General features: G+C 39.5%; 1 protein-coding gene and 1 long non-coding RNA gene across 2 annotated transcripts in view; one reads left to right on the top strand and one right to left on the bottom strand.

Moving 5' to 3' along the window:
* The window catches only part of SLX4IP (SLX4 interacting protein), a 105,878-nt gene that overhangs the window by 76,950 nt on the left and 5,360 nt on the right, over positions 1-23,568 (bottom strand). The window contains exon 2 of the mRNA XM_061622550.1: positions 14,252-14,305. Within this exon, the coding sequence (XP_061478534.1) occupies positions 14,252-14,305 (54 nt within the window). The remainder of the gene's footprint in view (positions 1-14,251; positions 14,306-23,568) is intronic.
* On the top strand, positions 2,867-21,941 carry LOC133382909 (uncharacterized). The gene is made up of 3 exons (XR_009762122.1): positions 2,867-2,986; positions 3,894-3,992; positions 21,558-21,941. It is a non-coding gene; the product is annotated as an uncharacterized LOC133382909 (long non-coding RNA).

Genomic DNA, 23,568 nt, shown 5'->3' with positions numbered 1-23,568 from the left:
AACATCTGGAAGACCACAGGTTTCCCATTGCTATTGTACACATTTACAAATTAAAATTTGGCACATGTAAGATGACTTCTGCAGAGATCCTGTGTGCACATGCACTTGTATTATGCCACAATCGGGGGTGGGGGTTCATCATCTTGTGCCCAAATACAGTGAGTAATCCATATAAACTCACAACTGCTTCTATGGATGCACACTCGTTGGAATCAGTTCAAAAAGCAACCCCATGAGCAACAAGGAGTAATTGTTAACAAATGGAGAGCTTATCATTCATTTTGGATTTCCTCGGCTGCACAAAGCATGGAGCACAGAGTTACACAGAGCTCAGGTTGCATCCACAGGTAGATTTGCACTACCTTCAAGTGTTTCTGCTCACATAAGGTGGAGCATCCAATTTTCACAAATCCTCCTTACCTATTGCAGCCCTCTGATGTATCCCCTACTGTTCCAGAGGATCCACCACCCCTCAAGAGCAGTTTTTGGGAGGGTGGATTTGTGAAAATTATGTGCCACATCTTGCACAAGCAAAAATGCTTTCTGCTAGCACAAAGCCACCACTGGATCCAACTCTGTATTCTGAAAGGTCCTTCTGAAAGGTGAGCAGCAGAATCTTATCTTGTATGCCTGCTTGCAGATTTTTTTAAATAAAGGAAATCATTTATATCATTCCACTTAGCAAACGTCTCCAGGTTTATTGAGGAGACTAACCTTTTGTCACAAGGAATTTCATTAAAAGCCCTTAAATATTAAAGTTTCATGTTGCAGCATGAGATAATATTTCCCATGTCAGAACCAAGACAAATGTAACGTAATCTTCAAATCATTCAATATATGGAAGAATGAAGAATGGCATTTTTCGGTTGTGCATACCTTGCCCTGCTCTGCTGTAAGAGAGTATCCATGCAAACTAGGATAATGTTCCAGTTGCTATAGCAACAGAAACTGGAGTTCCCCAAGCTTGCTACAGAGCTGTTCTATGGGCTAAGGAGAGTAGTCTTCTAGACATATGTTTAAAAAACAAACGTTCAAGCCCTTATTTGTGGAATGAAAATAGTACTCTTCAGTGGAACTGTTTCCAAATGTACAGAAATGTTAAGATCATAACATCCTGAATGACTAATAAAGAAAACTAGACTTTGCCACTACTGCTTACTATCAGCTGGTGTAATGTGGGCTAGTACAGAGACAGGATGACTAAAACTGAAGACAAAAGATGTAACTATTTTGTAAGTGCAATTAATATGTTTTAAAACAAAAAAAACCCTTTACATTCATAAAATAAAAGTTGGTTAGAGTAATCTTATATACATCTACATAAATCTAATATAAATCTAATAAATAATAATCAATATAAATATAAATTGAGAAGCAATGTTGAAACATTTTAAAAATTCTATATAAGGAATAAAATTCAGAAGCTGCAATTAGTGCAGAATGTGGCTGCCAGAATTTTGACTGGTACACCCAACAAGTATCACATTAACCCTGATCCTAAAGAACCTGCACTGGTGACCTATTTGCCACCAAGCCCAATCAAGGGGTTAACATGAAGCCTTAAATGGGTTAGGATGCAGATACCTGAAGGAGCACCTCCCTCTATATCAACCAGCCCATGTTTTTAAGATTTGTGGAGAAGATCACCTCCTTGTCCCATCACTGAGTGAAGTACATAGTGTCACAGGCAGAGCTTTCTTGGTGATGGTGGCCCGACTGAAGAATTTCCTCCCTCTGAGGTATAACTGGTGCTGATAACTTTTGGGTGCCAGTTGAAGATGCATCTCTTCACCCAAGCTTTTATAGAGATTTTATTTAGCCTAGCTAATTGTTAATCAGCTAAGAATTTGTTGTGAAATGGTTTTAATTGTTTTAGACTGCAATCTTAACCTTACCTACCTGGGAATAAGCCCCACTGAGCTGAATAGAACTTACTTCTGAGCAGAAATGGGACAGTATTCAACTACCACATCACATCAGTGCAAGGATTTCCCCTTGCACAACAGGGCTTCCCCCTCTACCCCCCCCCCATCTAGTTCAAGGGGTTGGGGAATGTGCACGGGGGAGAGAGGGGGAGAACATTCTGTTGCACAATGGTAGAGATATAGTACTATGCTGAATTCCACCCACGGTAAAGATTGCGCTCTTAGGGTTGCAGCCAATTAAATTATACTCAGAGCAGACTTATTAAAAATAATCAACCCAAATTAGTCATGTCCATTATTTTCAATGGGTCTGCTCTGAGTTTGCCTAATGGATACAATCTTAAGTTATTATTTTAATATTGCGCATTTTATTATAGCTTTATGTTGTTTTGTAATCCACCCTGGGATCATGATATGATAGAAAAGGAATAAATAAATATTTACTTTGGGGGTGGCATGTAAGAGAAAAGGCAGGAGCAAAATATATAATCTGTACACCCCCACCCCTTTGCAGTTTTCACTTTTGCATCTATATTTCTACAATCCTGCTTGCTGTAAATAATATTTGGTTACAGTAGCTTTGAAATATATTCCAGGAAAGAGTCAACAAGCTGCATTTCAGGCGTGCCACCTATATAAGTAGTAAGACCTAATGAAACTGCTGTGGCCCCCTCCCCTATAAGTCATGCCTTTCCTCCTTGCACCTATGCATGATCCCTAAGTGCTGTTGCTAATCTTCAGAAGTCTCCCTGAACTTCTACTTTTTGTCATCAGATGACATTATAATGCAGTTTAAGTCACTTCCCGTCCTCCATACAAAGGCATTCTAGATCATGTGGAATATCTGGCCTTAGACAAATGACCGATGAGTCAACTGACACAATCCAATTGGTCAAGAGGTGTCACAACCCTACACATAAATCACTAAAGCGCAAGAACAGGGCACTTTTACATCTCTTGCTTGAACTTAGAATATGACAAGAGATTAGGGACAGTGAGCTAGGTGAACAGGTGGGACTCCTATGAACAGCAAATGCTAACTGATGGGTTCCCTTTAACAGGTAAGACTTTTGGCTACAATTCTGTGCATATTTACTTGGAAATAAATCCTGCTGAACTTCAATGGGTCTTTCCAAGTAAATATGCATTGTTTTCATAGACTTCTCTTAGCTTTTCCATAAATAGTTGCCTGGCCATTAACTATGGGGAATAGGACAATGGACTGGGACAGGGATGGTGAACCAGTGTCTCTCTAGCTGTTGTTGACTATTGGGCAAACTGTCTGAGGCTGATGGGAGTTGGAGTCCAACAACATCTGGAAAGCCACAGGTTCCCCATGCCTGGGCTAGAAGGAACTTTTGCCCTGACCAGCAGGGCTATTCTTATGTCAGATCAGGCTATAGATCACACTTTATTTTAGTATCATTATTTGACTGATGTTTTATTGTGTGCGTTCTCAGTAACTCAGATAGGTTTGCCTACTTGTTTCTGCTTTGAATTAATTTTTTTCATGGATGTGACCATTCTGTATCTTTAGCAGAGAGTTGAGTATTTTTTTAAATGGGTGACAAACAGGAAAATTAAGTGTTGAGGAAAGGGGATTACCAAGAAAGATGGTTAAGACAAGGGCAGTCTCCACAGCCCCATGTTATAAATGCTTTGATCAGGCGAACACAGGCGGGCGGTTTAGCAAAACTTTATGAGTGCTCATAAACTTGCATTGGTGTATTTGCCAGGCTGCTGTTGATCAAGGGAAAAAACAGAGAACGTTTAATGTTCACTTTGATATGTTTTTTCTATGTATATCAGAATAAAACTTTATTCTGCCACAGCAATTTCCACTAGAAGTCTAAAGCATCTCATAACTCTTGGGTTATTATACCCAACAGCAAGATACTGGTACCTGACAACTTAAAAGTAAAATTTAGAATGCTGTGGAATGAATGAAATTTACTCTCTCGGTTACAGTTCATGCCATTCCGACAAACAATATGAGGATGAATACACAGAACAGGCTTCAAAAGTATCTGTGAATACTTGGCTTCAGTTAATTCCATTGAGAATCCGGTAAGCACTACAGTATTTCACTAGCACCATTCACGTCAGAAGCATCAAGCAGGACACACTCACATAGCTTTTTCATAGTACAACTGCTATTTCTTCACTTTCCAGACACATTTTCAGTTCCTTAATTTATATTAACCAATGGGAGTTTATAACTAATCCATCGTAGCTTTCACAATTATTATTACACTTTAGAGTTTAAGTACATGAGTTCTTTGGGTAAAACATCAGTAACTAAGTTAAACATGGTGTGACCACACAGCATCAGCTGACCATTAGTCAGCACTGCAAAGGGGCTTCTCCAATAGCTGTGAGTCAGATGCTTACTAACCGTAATGACAGAGGTATTTTTATATATATAAAAAATCAATCAGTGTAAGCTGTTGAAATGTAGCAACTTTTTGCAGAGTCATGGTACAGTGCTAAGAATAACCGTTTGAGTGTGGTGCTCAGGAACACTATGGTTATTAGAGAAGTGAAACTAAACCCACATCCTCGCTACACAATAAGCTAAAGTAGCTTATTTGTGTTGCGACGGCAGAGAAAATCAGCCTGAAAAATGTAAACAGCAAAAGGGAAGTTCATGTGAAGAAGTTGCAAGTTTTCAGCTTATCTCTTTGGTTTCCATGTTTATAATCAGATTTCTGTCCACTTCTCAAAATATCCATATCTCAAAATGCTGAGTTACCTGACAGAACACTATTGTTCATACAATTTAGTATTAACTATACACACCTTGTGCTGGTGTGCTCCCCTCTCCAGTGTGGCCCCAAGGAAGAGACTGGAACCATTCACTCCCATTTTCAACTAAATTGTCTGATATTTTGTCCATATTGTGCCAAATTATTGTCAGTGTTTAATTACAGTTTATTTAAAAAACGGCACAGTTTGCTTTTTTCAATAAATCATAGTTAACAGTAACTACAGTTTTTTTCCTATTCAGACATACCAGAAGCGAATACTTCTGATCTTATTCTTGTAGCCACAGTGCATGAGGAAAAGAGAGCACACAAAACCTGCAGCTAATCTATGGTTTAGTGTTATGTGTGAATCAAGCCAATGTAACTCCCTTCTCATAATCGGTGCGTATTTCACTTTAGCTATAAACTATTTTTTTAAACATCAGCTACTGAAAGAGGCTAAACAAGATTTGCCGTGTAGTCTATACTACATCAAAGAATAATTAACATTCCTCCACATTCTACAAGTCCTATCATTCCATGACTCATAATTTGTTAAGCATATTTTTAAAAAATTCTATAGCATACTCTCTAGTCTCACCTTCCTACTTTCAGCAGGCCTAATCTAGCACCATTTGAAGGACAATTAAAAACCTACTGGTTTATCAAGGCCAACTCCAGAAAGACGCTTTTATCTCTTGCTTGTTTCATATAGACACAACCAGTGCTTTTTTTTTTTTTTTAATGAGGTACTGGTAGTCATACCTTGATAAAAGTGCCAGCACACAATGGTTGCCATGGGCAGCAAAAAAATAGGTGTTGGTGCTCCATAGCAGTGAGCACTGTCACAAATAAAGCACTGGACATTATTTACTGTAATACCAGGTTTAACTAATTAATTTGTATTCCAAGTAATACTGAGAATGCATTGCTAGGAGCAGTCTTAGACATGACAAAGTAGCATCACCAATTGGAAATGTAGCCAATAGTCTGGCTTCACATTATATTAAACACGATAAAAAGCAGTCACATATAGGACAGGCTGGATAGCCTCTAATTGCAGAGACCAATTCTATTTATTTATTTATTATTACATTTATATCCCAACTTTCCTCCAAGGAGCTCAAGGAGGCATACATGGTTCTCCCACCTCTCCGTTTCATTCTCACAACAACCCTGTGAGGTAGGTTAGGCTGAGAGACTGTAACTGGCCCAAAGTCACCCAGCAAGCTTCAGAGCTGAGTCAGGATTTGAACCTTGGTCTCCCAGGTTCTAGTCCAACACTCTAACCACTAAGCCATACTGACTCTCATTTCTGACAACTGCTAAGAATTCCCTCAAAAGACAGGTAGAGAAAGCTTGGGAGGATTGATTATAGGCCAAGGAGCAGAGAAGCAGGAGCCACTGGCCACCTTCCACCTGTTTGACAGTGCTTATCTCATCGCTCCTCCTTAATTTGTCTTGGGGACCAGAAGAGGGAGGAGGGACAATTAGCCACGTAAGGATATAGAAGATAAGTGGTGATAACAATTGCTAGTACCTGCTTTCCTGTGAGTTTGGCTTTAATCCACTCCAGCTTTCTCTGCCTATCTTCAGAACTGAGCCTGGCTTGCACATGGGTCGTTTTCATGTGCTGAATGTAACATTTAGGAATGTTCTCAAAGGAGCACCACCAACCAAGTGCATTGCAAGAGCCTGGCTGTCAAGACTGAGCAGTTTTGCAGAGCAGCAGCAGCAAGACCCCCAGTGAATTGGCTCCCTGAGCACCTCACAGAAAGCCCTGTGGTTGACTAATGCCATCATTGCTGCAATACCTGTTAATAATAATTTGATTTATTACTCGACCTTCACCCTAACGTCCTAGGGCAGGTCACAACAATTTAAAACACAATATCAAAAACAGTTTAAAACAAATTACAACCATAAGAATAGGACAGGTCCTAAAAAAATATTTATCAAGTGTCAAAGGCCAAGGTAAAGAGGTGAATGAAGGTGCCAGATGCCAGTTCCACAACTTAGGAGCTGCCACAGAGAATGCCCTCTTCTAGGCCACCACCGCCCCAGAGCTTCTGAGGGCAACAGAACTACCAAGAGGGCCCCCTCTGCTGATCTTAAAATCTGAGACAGTCTGTAGAAAAGAAAGTGGTCTTTCAGATATTTGGAACCTAGGCCATTCAGGGCTTTAAACACTAATATCAGCACCTTGAATTGGGCCTGGAAGCAAACTGATATCTAATAAGGCTATTTACCCATATGAGTCCCTTTCTGTGAGTAGCTCCAATGTAGCCTGAATAACATTTAAATGACCCAATCACATCACTAGGAGCCAATAAAATGAGCCATCCCTATGGATTTGGAATACCCCTAAAAGACAGGGTACTGTTTTCAGTCAGGACCTAAGCAATCAGGTTTCACCCACATGGCTGGGCCATTTAAACATTATCCCAGCTACATAGGCGCCACTCTTAAAAAAAAAAAAACTTCCCACACTGCTAGGGTAACATTTAAAATTTGAAGCAGAGGTGTGGAGCCTATAGCCCTCCAGATGTTGAACTCATTCCTGATCCCTGGCCATGCTGATGGGAGTTGGAATCCAACAACATTTAGGAGGGGCACAGTTTCCCCACCCCTGATTTAAAGAGCCAGTATTGAAAGAATACGTGCTGATTCATTAAGATCTTTAATGGCTGTGCCATGACCTGCATTAGCCCATTTTGCAGTAACTCAGAGCACAGCAGAGCCTCTTCCATGGTGGCACCCGTTGTGTATCTGCCTTCACCTCTGAGAGTAAGCAGTAAGTCCTCATTCATCCCATACATTTATTCCACTTAAAACAGTCATGGCTTCCCCAAAGAAGACTGTGAAGTGTAATTTGTGAAGGGTGCGAAGAGTCGTTAGGAGTTCCCTATCTCCCTCATAGAGCTACAATTCCACAAGTTTCCTGGGAAGAGGGACTGACTGTTAAACAACTTGGGAACTATAGCTCTGCAAGAACAGGAGTCTCCTGACAACTTTCAGCACCCTTCACAAACTACAGTACACTGTTTAAAGTAGATAGTTTAATAGTGAAATAAATGTACGGTGTGAACATGGCCTAATTGTACAGTGTTTTCACCATCAGTTAAAAAAGTATTTATTCACCTAAGCATTTTCAGGCCACTGATATTCAGCTGCAGCTATTTTCCGACTAATGTATTTGTATATTGCGCTCCATTTCATGTAGTAATATTGAATATTATTGTTATTATTACTTAGACTTTTTAATTGTTTGTTACCTAAAAGATCTCCAAGTAATTTACATTTAAAAACATAACTACATTATACTGGGGGGGATCATGTAAAACCCACAATTTATTAATATACATATAGCACATAGAAAAAAATAGTACTGTGCACTAGCATGAAATTTTAAAAAAATTCTGAACTAAAGGCAATATAAATTGTTTTTAATAAATAAAACTGAGCTAATTGCCTCCCCTGTGAGTCTTCTTCTTGGAGACAAATAGCAGAGGGACCTAGCTACTGCCATGACCAATGTAAAAGATCTTGTGGGGATAATTCAACTTTTCTTCTCCCCACTCCCACCCCAAATAATAAAAAGGTGGGCAGAGGAATCAAAAGAGATTTTTATATTTTCAAGGAAGCACTTACCAGTGTTGGTGCCTTACCTGCCAGTAACACAATACATACTGAAATAATTAACCATACTAGTTGAAATAATTATCCACATTTCATAGATGGTTTTTAAATAACCAACTTGGTACAAATAGTATATTCCCTCAAGTCTTTAAGCGGAAGAGGAAGTAACTAATATATATATATATATCTCATAGGAAAAAATCTATTTGCTTCCTGATTTGTAAAGTATAATGAAGACATTTGTAGATTGTAAGGCAAGACCACTATTATGTCTGGGCCTCTCTTCTGCCTCTGCTCATAGGACTGAGATTTTAACCCAAACGATCTACAAGTCATAGGAACATAGGAAGCTACCTTATACAGAGTCAGACCATTGGTCCAGCTAGCTCAGTAGTGACTGGCAGCCACGCTCCAGCATTTAAGGCAAGGGACATTTCCAGCCTTACCTGGAGACACCAAGGATTGAACCTGGGGCCTTCTGCATGCAAAGCAGCTGCTCTACCACTGAACTACATCCCTTACAACACAAACCTAAAGTTGCAGCTCATAAACTTTACAAAGTCATTAACTGTAACTGGTTTAAATCAGTAAGAAGTCAACCTAAGTTGTCAACTAGAGGGAAAAGGATTTTGGCAGCTAAGCAATCAGAATGCATAGACCAGAAAACTGATATGATCAAAAAAAGTACCAGGATTTAAGCCAAAGGATGTGCTCAGCCTTGTATTCTAGCCTCAAAAGCTCCTGTATAACAGAACGTTGCATACATCCAGGTCTGCGTCTTGGCCAAAGACTTACAGTTCACTGATATGAATCCCAAAGGCAGATGTGCACAATGTCTGGCAAGTGCACAATTTCTCAGGGGAACCAGTAGGGAAGTTAGGGAATGAGCAGATAATCCCAGTTTTATTAGGAGTCTACACTTCAAGAGAGTGCCCTAAGGAAGTGTGAAGAACTCAAACTTGTTTTTGTGGGAGAGCGTTTCATATTTCATATTTTAATCACAGCTATCATTTTCATCAAATGATCGCAAGAAGCACATTTACTTGTTAGGCAACAGTTTATTAATTTACTGGAGGGGGAGGGAGGAGGCAGGCAGCATCCTCTCAAGGGGGCCTGCAGTGCAGAAAGATAAAAGAACATCAGCTATGCAGAGCCATATTTTGGAAACAACATTAAGAATGAGATAAGTTGGTACACCTACAAGCTAAGAAAAAAGCAAGAAAATGAGAAAGTAGATCATTTTGATAATTCAGTATCACTTCAGAGTGCTGAGCTCTTTTTAAAACGCGGTCCAGGGGGCAGTGTTTTGTCAAATTTACAGACAATAAGTAACACACCTACACTTGCAGATGATTGACTTTTACTTTAAGTAAGGCACAGCCATTAAGATGGCAACATCTTACTTTATGCAGTCCTATCAGTGGCAACTGTAGGTTTGTGTTGCATGTCATTTGTTAATGACGTTTCAAAATTATACTTGGTTATCAATGAAATCAGTGGAACTGGCAATACTGTTGTTGCAGTAAAAATGCTGTATCTATTACAGATTTAAAGAGTAATCTATGGTCCTTATCCAGGCATGGGTTGATTCAGAGAACAATCCTACAATATGTACTGAGGAGTAAAACCAGCTGGGTTCAGCGGAGCTTACTCCAAATTAAGGGTCCCTAGCATTGCAGCTTCAGTTTGCATTATTTCCAAAAAGGGTTAAAAAAACCTTTTCATAATTTAACACAAATGCCCGTTGTGGCATGGGTGACTATGTTGTACCAACTTTCTTTAAGCACAGCCAATTACTGCTAGTTTGTGTACTGACTTGCTATTTTAGTAACACAATGTTATAAAAAGGACTAGCATGGGCAGTATTCAGAAATGAAAAAGCAGAGCTACCAACACCATTACATTTGAACTTATATACAGTTATGTGGCTTTGTTCACATCAATAGGGCTCATGTTCAACTGAGTGAGTTGAGGGCTACTTTGCAACACATGTCTATTTGCAATATATCTTATTGCAGCACATTATAGCATTCCATCCAAGGAGCAACTGAAATGCATGCACTTGGAACATAACAGCCTTCCATAATATACCATAAGATTAGTGAAACAATCCTCATTTTATGTGGTGTAAATGTTTCAACCAAAGAGTGGTAGATTACAGTTCAAATATAGATCAAGTGCTCCCCCTTCAGAAAATACTGCACTACTGCATCAGGAAAATGTTCTGAAATCCTCTGGGAGCCTTCTAATATAATACATGTGCTCCAGCGAAGCAAAGCTATTAAGACTGTAGGTGTTCTTCTGGTTCTAAATTACATTTGAAACCACAGAGACATAAACAGATGAGTAGATGAATTTTCCAGAGTCTTGCAAGCTGTTCTTAGTGAAAACATTTTGGATAATATAGTACAGAGCAGATATCATGCATATATTTCTGCACAGAAAACAAAATCTATATTTCAATTTGACACCAAACACATTACCATATAGGCTGTCACTGATTTATAATCCGAAACCTATTGCAATGAATAGTTTTATACTCCCACATTCCTTCCACTGTTTTGGCAGCCATAAAGTATTCAGAGTGACACTCTTGGTAAACAGCTTAGAAAGTGAAATATATCCAACATCAAAAGGAGGAGAGCAGAGCAAACATTTATTTGGTGGTTGTGTTGGTGGGGAGTAGGACTATAAACATCCATACCTAGAAAATATTACCTTCCTCCACAAGTGAACAGAATGAAGGCTCACAATGTTAGTAAAACATTATCAAGACACTGTTTACTCAGACATGAGTTCCACTATGTTCAATGGGACTTACTCTCAGGCAAGTGTGTATAGCATTGCAGCCACAATACGTTTACAGGAATTAGCCCAAGATATTCACAGATATCATAATGATGAAGTCAGTTCCAATTATCTTTCCCCAAAACAAAACAAATTTGCAGATTTATTTTGAGTACATGAGTAGAAATACAAATACATCTATATTTTTAAACGAGTCTCTCTCATTCTGTAGAAGCCATGCTGAGTGCATATTTACTTTTGTGGCAGTAATAAGCCCTCTAGAGGAAGCTGCTGTGTTGCTTAATTATCCTGATGTCACTGGAAAAGCTGATTGCCAAAATAAATGGAGAGGTAGGCTATGAATGTCTGAATTTCTGCATCATATGAGGAGTCCACACAAGATTGCTGATCAGCAACCATAACAATTTCTGGACTCCTGATACTGTATGGAAACTTCACTCACTTATTTACTTTGGCAGTCACATGTCTCCTAAGGAAGTCAGGAGGACTCGAATGATCAAGCTAATTGCCCTTCTTATACTATTCCTCTCACCACATGAGTTGGGTTTATTGTTTATGAGTCAGTGGTCTCCAGACCACAACGTGGCTTGGACGTTCATGGTAAAATTAGCTGTGCACTGCTGGGGATAGAAAATACCAATAGCAGTCTACATCCCCTGATGCATTCCTTGGTGGAAGTTAAATGCAATAGCCCATGAACAATACTGAACATTGACAGAAGATCACTGGGCTGTCATTCCTTCATCTGAGGGACATGGTGGAAGCTCGCAGTTTCAGTACTATGCATGCATGACATTACTCATTGTAATTAGTGGCACAAAGGCACACAGACAAGGCTGGTGTCAGGCTTTTTTGCACATTAAGATAATGCATAATTTGAAACTTTGGTACTCTTAAAATGGTTAAATCCATTATTAAACTATTGGGGCACAGAATTCAGTCATCACCACATGCGGCAGGGAAAAGAGAAATCTCAGCCTACCAAACCACTCTTCAGGACTCTCTCCCAAGATTGTTCAGAGGCGGGACTGTGGATAGAAAGCTTTGAAGATACCACACCGGGGTGGGAAACCTGTGGCCTTGATGCTGTTGGACTCTAAACTCTCATCAGACCCAGGTAGCATGACCAATAACCAGGGATTATGGGAGCTGTAGTCCAAGAGTTGAGGCTCACAGTTTCCCCACCCTTGCACGACATAAAAACGAATAGGGACATGTTCACAATCATCTGTGGATCGGCTCTTTGCTTAATAATTTTTCAACATCCAGGATAGTTAAAGAGTGGTAAAAGGCAACAAGGCTTTTAATAAGTAAAGTGGAGAGATATTAATCTGCGTTTGCTGCATGTGGGGGGGGACCAGGGAGTGGGAGGTGCTATAGACTACTGCATGCACAACATGTTTTTTTCTGGAGAACATCACGTTTCTTTCTGCAAAAGACACCAGCTACACACTCTATGCATTTGATGAACTAGGCTGTTACCCACGTTACTCATCCCACAATATTGTTCGTTATGTAAGATATCACAGCACATTGCCCCAACAAACATGGTTACTCTGTGGAAACTCAAAAGAACTGTATTCCAAGGTTTTAAGCTGCTTCTTTAGAAAATATTTAATTGTACTTAGGCCAGGAAACACACATTCCACTTGGATTGCTTTTCTTCTTCCTATGACTTAATGGAATTTAACATTTAAGTGGAACGCCTCAAGTCACTAACTAAAGCAGCCCAATTTAACTTAGTGGAATTGCTCTCAAATGAACAGTTTCAGAACTACATGATCTGTAACTCAAAATTAGCCGTATAATCCAAGATGTCAGGGGGAAGGAAAGGGGGTTAAAGAAAGGTTATGGTTAGAAAGTGGTGAGAAGAAAACTCTGGTGCCCCCAAGCACTTGCCCTGCCCTCCTTATTTCATTGAATGCAGCAGGAAATTTAATGCCCTCCACTCTGGTCTGCCTGTTCACTACTACTTGACATTCTGTAAAGTTGCACAATGGGGGGAACTGGTAATATGTACAACACTAGCAGGCTTCTCAAGACAGCAGAGCTGTACCACGCATGAAGTCCGTAACTATTAACCTTAACTTGTCAACTCTGGAAGCCCAGCAGATGGGTTAAGATAATAATGTCTGCTATCTGTTAAAAAGCTGCAGTAGGAAAAAATGAGATATTCCAACAGCCATAAGTAATACAACAGACTGACCACCCAAGTATGCAATTACTCCCAAGACACTACAAAAATCACGTTTTCTGATTTAAAAAAATTGCACAGGTAAAATGAGAAAATTTTATAAAGAGAACAGCCTAATTTAAATAACTAAACTTATGATTACCCATTCATAGTTTTTTTTTAAAAAAAATGATATATGAAAATGACTAAAACATTGGGTTGACTTAAAAGGTGTCCTTCTGAATGCAGAAGGAATCTTCAACTAATGGAAGTGCAGTTTTATGCTTTTAACTCATGGAAACACAGCTTTATTGGGCAAGAAAAATGAAGTTGAATCCAGATGTGCTTTTCCTCTAAACAAACATCATCATGGTCATAGCAAAGCAGGCTTATAAGATTTGCCACAGAATCTACCAATTGTAATACTGCAAGAACATTTGTGAAAACAATTTGCAGAACAGCTGTACTAGATATTTTCCTTCCATTTGTGGCTCCTAGGGTCCAACTCATTAATATATTTCACCAAAATCCAATGTGCAATTGGGATATTGCTTTTAATTTTTTTTATTTGATTGCCTATATGGGTTTTTTATGGTTATAGCAGAGCTTGGAAAAGTTACTTTTTTAAACTACAACTCCCATCAGCCCCAGACAGCATGGCCACTAGAGTGGGCTGATGGGAGTTGTAGTCCAAAAAAGTAACTTTTCCAAGCTCTGGATAAGTATTAGCACATTACAGGCCTTTGCCTGAAGGTGCACTTAGTCACTGAACCTATATTCAGAAAGCCACAGACTGCTGCTGTTGTACACAAAAATAGCTGCCTGGACCAACACTGTAATTTGTAATGCCAATTTGCTACTGAACAGGAATAAATTAGGATCTTAAGACTGTGCACTTCAATGTAAGAAAATTCTACTGAATCAATAATTGCCTGCTATTCAGATTCTGAACAGCAGCTTACCTTGATAACCATTTTGTGCAATGTCATGGCAGCCTCTTCAACTTCAGATGGAGCCTGTAACGAAAACAAAAGAGACACTTTAAGGGAAGGTCAATAGATGCTGACACTTAAGAGAAAGTGCCCAAAAGCTCACAATGGAAGGTCACCAGAGGGAGAAGCTTTCTGTACACATATGCACATCACTTGATATCTCTTCACTTGACTTACAGCTGAAGGCCAAACTATTAATAAGATCGGAGATACATGAAGTGTCCTCACATGTGTTTGTGTGTGTGTTTTACTTTACTGTAGCCACAAAAATCTTTGGATTTGATTGAAGCAGCAATAAGCACCAGGGACAGGGCCATCTTGATGGCAGCCCCATATCTGTGGAACCTCCTAACCGGAGGACATAAAGTTTGTCTCCATCAGTATTGGCATTTAAATGGGCCTTGAAAATCAATTTGAATTGCCATTACCTGACTATTTAATGGTTTGTGGTTGGTTTTAAATTGTTTTCCAGTATCTTATGTCATATATGAGTCATGGGCTAGACCAGATGTGGGGAAACCTTGGTGAACTACAACTCCCATCAGCTCTAGCAAGCATAGCCAATGGCCTGGGGTGATGGGAGCTGTAGTTCAGCAACATCTGGAGGGCCAAAGGTTCTCCACACCTGGGCTAGACTGTGAGATGTTTTAAACTGCTATTTTAGATTACAGTATAATATTCCAAATAAGCTACAGTAATTTTATGTATGCCACTTTGGAAGGGCTTTGCCTTGAAAGGTAACTGAATTTTTTAATATATATTGTTTGTGTAACAATAAACAGAAAGAGTATTTTAAACGCTTTCATTGTGGCCTGTGTTTTTTATCAAATGCCACCCACCCCTGCTTTCCCACCTGTAAGAGAAAAGATAGCAGGTACACACATCTTATCTGCCGTAGGGGAGAAAAGCAGATTTAGGAGGCTCCTACTGGGAAGGGCAGGATATAAACTTAATAAAATAAATAAATAAATTTAAACAATTCCTCCCCTAGCCAACTATTATTAAATTTGGAGTCCCCCTTCTAACGCAGTCAAGTAAAAACAGAGCATTGGTAGTCCCTTCATGTGTCTTCTGTGGCATGCCACCTCGATTCCAAGTGTGTAAGAATGAGTGGAGTTTTCTGAACATCACTGCATTTGAGAGGGACATAAAATGTTTAAAGGTCATTCACAAATGCACATTATCAATAGATGCTATAGCCCAGTGATGCAGAACCTCCAGCCCGCAAGCCTAATTAGGCCTGCCAGGCCTCCCCATTTGGCCTAAGAAACCATTTGGGCCAAGCAATGGCCAACTGTCCTACACTTGCCATCATATATGATGTCAGACGTGGGGCAGGTAAAGGTGTGGCTCTCTTTATGATCACTAGTGCTTGCAAAGGCACAGGGCAAGCACTGACGATTAGCTGGTCAGTGGCACTTGCAGAGTGCTGTTCCTTTGCCCCTGCAAACTGCACAGACCAAGGAAAACAAGTCACCTGGTATCATTGTGACATCAGGTGATTGACAGGTGAGAATCCCCATCCACCTGTCAAAGTTGATCCACTGGCAGCCCAAGAATGCTGACTTTTCATATTAGCACTTCTGCATTTACTTCCATAGCTGATTACTATTAAACAACGTACCAGCATCTTAAATACAGGCAATAATGACTTTAAAAAACCAAACATTTTCTATCCTTTTATATTGAGAAATATTTCAAAAAGCACTTCAAATAAAGTATTAATGCAACTTCCTAAATGCTCTTTATCCATTTGCTGTTTTGATGAATTGGAATGTTCCTGCAAAAAGATGCAGATTACAGAAATGAATTTACAGCTACCTCCAACAGAGATAAACAATCAGAAAAAGAAAAATTACATTTTTAAAAAAACCAAGTCCATTTCCCAAAAGAAAACACAAAGGGGTGTGATAATCTGCTTGGTCCAACTGTAGATCACACTCTTAAGGAATTGCTCCTCTTCTCTCAAGTTTGCCTCACTTCATTAAACATAAGCCTGATTCAACAGAGCCCAAAACCTGCAATACCGATGTACAGCACAGAAAAAAAACAGCCACCCACTTACCAAAACAACAACAACACCTTGCCACTTAAGGAACTTGATTCAGCCCTTAACCATATCTTCCCATTACATGTGATCCCAGAAACTATGGTTAATAGCTTCAAAACAAGCCATGGTTTAAAGTTGGCTGATTTGGAAGCCGTTAACCATAGTTTAGTTTGCCTATACTGGGAAGCTATGGGTAATAGCTTCTAGATAAGCCGACCCAAATCCCCAAAGTATTCAAGAGGGGACCCAAGTGGAACAAGTATGGGGAGGTTCGGAATGCAACCTAATTTACTTTCCCAAACTCCTGATTAGCACCCCTTGCTGTCTGTTCCACTACCCTGCTGGTTGAAAATGTTGGGGGACGGGCAAGGCAGAGTACTGGATCAGCATTCAATTTGCCAAACAGTAGGTCTGTCAAGGGATCATGAAAGGGGGAAGAGCTAAACTGAAACTGCAAGAAGGAGGGAGGAATCCAACGGTTCCAAATGTGTATGCATGTCTGTAGGCACCCTAATGAAGTAAGTGGCCTAATTTATTTTTCTGGCAAGGAAAACAGCCCTAGATGGAAAGACTTCCAAAGTATCATATACTGTGATAAGTGCTTAGCTTCCCTTTAGGCTCTCCAGACTGTCCTGAATCATGCTTCAGGCTGGGGGGGGGGGAAGCAACCCAGGCCATTCATCAGACAGACCAAAATGGTTTATGCATTCCTCAAACCCTGGGAAAAATACAGTAGATTCTTTTATTATTAATCTTTGCACTTCAACACTTAACCATCTGACAGAAGAGCTAATGCTGGGAAATTAAAAGCAAATGTTTACTGGATTCAAAATAAATCAGGACAGGATAAAAGCTAGTTGAGTGGAGCAAAGGGGAGAGAGTCCTTCAGTATTTAGGAGGGACACGAGTGGAACAAGCTATTCAGACAGAGTTTAAGGGTTTTTTTACATTTTATTTTAAAAAGCAGCAAATCCATCACAGTACCCAATAAAAGCATAGTGAAGTAGGACCTTAAATGCACTATATTATATAAGAGTCAAAACAGCTACTAAGAGCTCTTTAGCCAGACCCAGTTTTGAGACAAACCACTGTGCATATGTGTGTATATGATCCACAAGGTTACCCAAATAAGTGAGCCAAGTCACCTCTAAACTAACAAGAACAATCCAACATGACATGCAGAAATAATTCCTTCCCAAACCTATTTCAAGCCGTGATCAAAAGCTAGGTCTCCCAAAATATATATTTTTCACAACTGAAACATATTTATCTCTCAAATCATATATATTTCATAAACTGGGCTTGGAATAATCATGTTGCTACTGTTTTGTTTTGCTTCATTTCTGAAATATGACAAGTAAATGATCTATGCCCTGATCTCCAGACCTCAAAAAATTTGTACACCTGAATTTGTATACCTGAAATTCACTTGTATTCATTAATGTTACTATTCCATTTTGGGAACTTTGTAGTTAAAGAAATTCTGTCTCATGAAGACAGCAATCCTTAGTGGAAATTACTTCTGAGCAGACATGCATATGAGTGCATCTAAAATTATAATCGATATCTGCCTGAGAGTTCAGTTTGCATTTGAGAATGCCAAACTGTTTCCTAGTTCTGGTTTTAACAGTAAATTTCCCTGTACTGCCATTACAGCTGCTTTTCTTAGACAGAAATGAAAAACTGACACAGATGATACATCCCTTATGATGGATGTTTCAGAATCTCTTTATGGTCTTTATGAAGGGCCCCCTTGCCTTCCTATAAAAAAGAAAAATGTAGCACACGAATCAATCAAGGCCCTTACAGCAGCAGCAACAGAAAAATTCCACATGCCTAAAATTAGCAGCGGGTACCTGGGAATTTGATTCTCCACTGCCTGCAACCTAAAAAAAAAAAGTGATGCAACAACAAAGACATAGTTATAGGTAGTGTGCTATCAGGGACTTTGCCATGATTATTTACAGGCTGCAGTACACTTTTAAATGATGGCCTACAGGCCGATGGGATAAGTATGTAGAAGACATAACTATAAAGGTGTTGCATTAGAAAGCTCTGATGCCAATCTACGGACATCAAAAGAGCAGAGCAGGATTGAAAGTTCTTATTTTAAAAAATTACACCAACCCAACTTTAAATTAAAACTACATTGAGACACATGTCATAAGAATTGCCTCTACTAGAAGCATTTTCTAACAGAAGCTTTATCCCCAGTGTTATCTTGGATATGTAACTAGGCACATGCCCACCTGCCCTGGGCGAGCAGCACACCTCTTTCTTCAGAGGACAGGACACCAAGTCATGCTGCCTTCTCTGCACTTCAGGGTTCTTTATTTCCAGTACTGGGATACCATCTAGAGCAGGAGTGGCGAACCTCTGGCACGAGTATCCAAGGTTGTTGTTGTTATGTGCCTTCAAGTCGATTACGACTTATGGCGACCCTATGAATCAGCGACTTCCAAGAGCATCTGTCATGAACCACCCTGTTCAGATCTTGTAAGTTCAGTCAGGTCTGTGGCTTCCTTTATGGAATCAATCCATCTCTTGTTTCGTCTTCCTCTTTTTCTACTCCCTTCTGTTTTCCCCAGCATTATGGTCTTTTCTAAAGAATCCTGTCTTCCCAAAGTATGATAACCTCAGTTTCATCATTTTAGCTTCTAGTGACAGTTCTGGTTTAATTTGTTCTAACACCCAATTATTTGTCTTTTTCGCAGTCCATGGTATGCGCAAAGCTCTCCTCCAGCACCACATTTCAAATGAGTTGATTTTTCTCTTATCCGCCTTTTTCATTGTCCAACTTTCACATCCATATATAGAGATCGGGAATACCACAGTGTGAATGATCCTGACTTTGGTGTTCAGTGATACATATTTGCATTTGAGGACCTTTTCTAGTTCTCTCACAGCTGCCCTCCCCAGTCCTAGCCTTCTTCTGATTTATTGACTATTGTCTCCCTTTTGGTTAATGACTGTGCCAAGGTATTGATAATCCTTGACAAGTTTAATGTCCTCGTTGTCAACTTTAAAGTTACATAAATCTTCTGTTGTCATTACTTTAGTCTTTTTGACGTTCAGCTGTAGTCCTGCTTTTGTGCTTTTCTCTTTAACTTTCATCAGCATTCGTTTCAAATCATTACTGGTTTCTGCTAAGAGTATGGTATCGTCTGCGTATCTTAAATCATTGAAGTTTCTCCCTCCAATTTTCACACCTCCTTCATCTTGGTCTAATTCCGCTTTCTGTATGATATGTTCTGCGTACAGATTAAACAAATAGGGTGATGAAATACACCCCTGTTTCACACCCTTTCCAATGGGGAACCAATCGGTTTCTCCATATTCTGTCCTTACAGTAGCCTCTTGTCCAGAGTATAGGTTGCGCATCAGGACAATCAGATGCTGTGGCACCCCCATTTCTTTTAAAGCATTCCATAGTTTTTCATGATCTACACAGTCAAAGGCTTTGCTGTAGTCTATAAAGCACAGGGTGATTTTCTCCTGAAATTCCTTGGTCCGTTCCATTATCCAACGTATGTTTGCGATATGATCTCTGGTGCCTCTTCCCTTTGTAAATCCAGCTTGGACGTCTGGCATTTCTCGCTCCATATATAGTAAGAGCCTTTGTTGTAGAATCTTGAGCATTACTTTACTTGCATGGGATATTAAGGCAATAGTTCGGTAATTACTGCATTCTCTGGGATCCCCTTTCTTTGGAAGTGGGATTTATATTGAAAGCTTCCAGTCTGTGGGCCATTGTTTAGTTTTCCATATTTCTTGACAAATTCTTGTCAAAATTTGGACACATTCAGTCTCAGTAGCTTGTAGCAACTCTATTGGTATGTCATCTGTTCCTGGTGATTTGTTTCTTCCAAGAATATTAAGAGTAGCTTTCGCCTCACATTCTAAAATTTCTGGTTCTTCATCATATGGTTCCTCCATGAATGAATCTGTCATCCTGTCATAGAGCTCTTCAGTGTATTGCTTCCATCTTCCTTTTATTTTATCTCGGTCAGTCAGTGTGTTCCCCTGTTGATTATTCAACATCCCTACTCTTGGTTTAAATTTCCCTTTCATTTCCCTAATCTTTTGGAATAGGGCTCTTGTTCTTCCCATTTTGTTGTCCTTTTCTATTTCTATACAATAACTATTTTGTCCCTACGTACTAGTCATTGTATAGTTGCATGTAGGGTTCTGACCATGTTTCTATCTCCTTTTGCTTTTGCTTTCCTTCTCTCTTTAACCATTTTAAGAGTTTCTTCAGTCATCCATTGAGGTCTTTCTCTCTTTTTAACAAGAGGTATTGTCATTTTGCATTCTTCCCTGATAATGTCTCTTACTTCAGTCCATAGTACTTCTGGTTCTCTGTCAGCTAAGTTTAAAGCCTCAAACCTGTTCCTTATTTGATCTTTATATTCTTCTGGGATGTTATTTAAATTGTATTTTGGTAACATGTAATTCCTAAAGCTGTCCCATTTTAAACAATTCAGAAGAGTTATTCGTTGCCTAAACAGACTTCTTTAAGAATGCTTTCAAGCATTTTGTCCTCTTTCTCCATTAAAAAAAAATTGTAAAATACAAATATAATAATAAATGAGAATCTGCTGCTTAAAATTACCACGGTCACGAAGAATTTTTTTTAGAATATTATCACCAATTTGGGCTACACCCACTCAAAATGGTTCGCCACCCCGGTCTAAAGTAATGAACCCCTAGTTGCAATGTGCTACGCCACACTTTCTGATCAAGGAAAAAATGGTGCAATGCTAGGAGAGCAGACTGGGATGGGGTGGGGGGCATGGGTGAGCCAAGGCAGCAAACAAATTTTTAAAAGCATTTGCAAGACTCTTATTATGAATTCACTAGAGGAAGCTCTCAGACCCTCAGAGTGTTCCCTTACCTCAGGGTTTGCCAGGTGGGTTCCTAGCTCTGTAAGAATATAAGGACATATATCAGCAGCATCTTTTTACAACGAACAACAATTTTTAGCTTATTGAGCTTCCTGCTCAGACCACTTTAGTTTAGAGTTCCAATTCGGTCTCCTTTTCCCACTCCTTACTTTCCCTTGCTGAAGGGCAAGGGCTGTATTCTTGTAGCCTGCCCTGCTCCACTGTCTCAGTTTCACACTGCTACATCTCTTTCCTTCAGGTTCAGTTCCTCTTATGTTACCAACAACATGTAGCATTCCAAGCCAATTGTCCCTGCAACTACCACCACCTGCTCTTTTTTCAGGGGTGGTTCATCAGTGAGCGTCCTCCGAGCGGGCTGCAAGAGGGACACCATGGCAATCGGCTGCTATCATCTGTTTGTTCCCATTCCCTTGATGGAGCTGAAGGAGATGCTACAGTGATCATCTGCAATCACTGGCTCGCACACATCCTCCTCACAACGATATTCTTCTCAGTTACATTTGTAAAAGCAAGTTATGAAGGCACAGAAAGGAAGAGCCTAGTGAAATTGCTGAGGGCAAGGGGCAACTAAATGTACATGAATATTTAGGTAAGTGTTGCGAGAATCCACAAAGTATATTAAAACACTCATACTTGCCAGCAGGATAGAGACCGGGAAAATCTTGATTCAGATTCTCAGCTCAGATACAAATAATACTGGAGAAGCCACTCTATAAATTAGCACAAGACTGCAGAGAGTAAAAATTGGTGGTAAACTCTTGCATTTATTTATTTACTTTTTAAAATCCTAACATACATTTTTAACATTTTATTTAAAAGCTTTATAAACCCCTTACTATTTAACAGCCAGTGTGGTATAATGGTTAGAGTGTTGGACTATGACCTGGGAGACCAGAGTTCGAATCCCCACTCAGTCACAAAGCTCACTGGATGACCTTGGGCCAGTCACTGCCTCTCATCCTAACCTACCTCACAGGGTTGTTGTGGGGGTTAAATGAGGAGGAGGAGAACCATGTATGCCACCTTGAGGTCCTTGGAGAAAAGGTGGGACATAAATACAGTAAATAAATAAAAATCACTAGATACACAGCATTGTGGAGGATTCAAAAGTAACTATTTGAGTTGTCCTTATAATGCAAATCTATATTGTTTAGCCAAAGGCCATCACCAACCATTTAACAGTATAATAAAAATGGCACACCACTTAAACTATATGATTAAAACAAACCAAAATCATAAACCATTGAAATATCCATTATATCTTACAATAATAGTAATAATAATAATTTGTTGTTATGTGCCTCCAAGTTGACTGCGACTTATGGCGACCCTATGAATCAGTGACCTCCAAGAGCATCTGTCACGAACCACCCTGTTCAGATCTTGTAGTAATAATAATAATAATAATAATAATAATAATAGCACTCCTTACAAAAAAGAATCCTACTCATTTTCAGTTTAGCTCATCACTTTAACAACAGAGTTGAAACACTCTGCTGTCATCAAACATTCTTTATCCACCTTATCCTTATAATGCAACAGCAACATCTAGCGTTCAAAAGAATTATTAATGCAGAAACAGTCACTAACTACATAAAACTGGAGCTTTGTACTTTCTGCTCTAATTGTTCTCTGATGCCATGTTTAGAGATTCCCATGGAGGAGTGACACACACACCCCTTTCTAGTTAGGGTCTTTCCTTTTACTTTCTCCACCTTCTTTTCCTCAAGCCACCAATTTTCTAGACTCCTTAAATAATATTCACTAAAACTAAAAAAAAACCCTTGCAGTTTAAGAACGTACCTATAGCCCACATATATTTCTATCAAACTTTAAAAAGCAGTGGAATTGGGCAGCTATAATGAATGTACCAGGGGAGCAGAAGACCTGACCTCCTCTCTGAGATATTGTACTGCCCTACAAATTTGTCAAAATGCAAACACAATTTGGGTTGGTCTTTCACAGTCCAATCCACTTCCTGTGTAGCTTGGAAGAATTGGGTAACATGTGCTTCTGCTTCTGCAAAAGGTTGGAATGTCTGCCTGCAACATTCGAAGCAGAAATATCTCAAGATACTAACATTTCCTGATCTCTGAACAACAGATGTGCGCTGCTTCTTGCTTTCTCAAGCACTGCATTTCTTGCTTGTCATCCTGGTAAACGGTGTTACTGTTTGAGGGAGAATCGCAAGCTGCATGTACTCATTAATAATCAAGGAAAGGGGAACATATCCATAACTTGGACCAGACAAATTAATAATACTTAGAATTTTATGCATCTATGGAGGGCAGATATTTATGTCAACTGCCCCAGGAATACTTATTGAAATATCT

Source organism: Rhineura floridana, chromosome 4, assembly GCF_030035675.1.
Source record: "Rhineura floridana isolate rRhiFlo1 chromosome 4, rRhiFlo1.hap2, whole genome shotgun sequence".
Lineage (NCBI taxonomy): Eukaryota > Metazoa > Chordata > Lepidosauria > Squamata > Rhineuridae > Rhineura > Rhineura floridana.
This window is presented reverse-complemented; position numbering and strand designations above follow the sequence as displayed.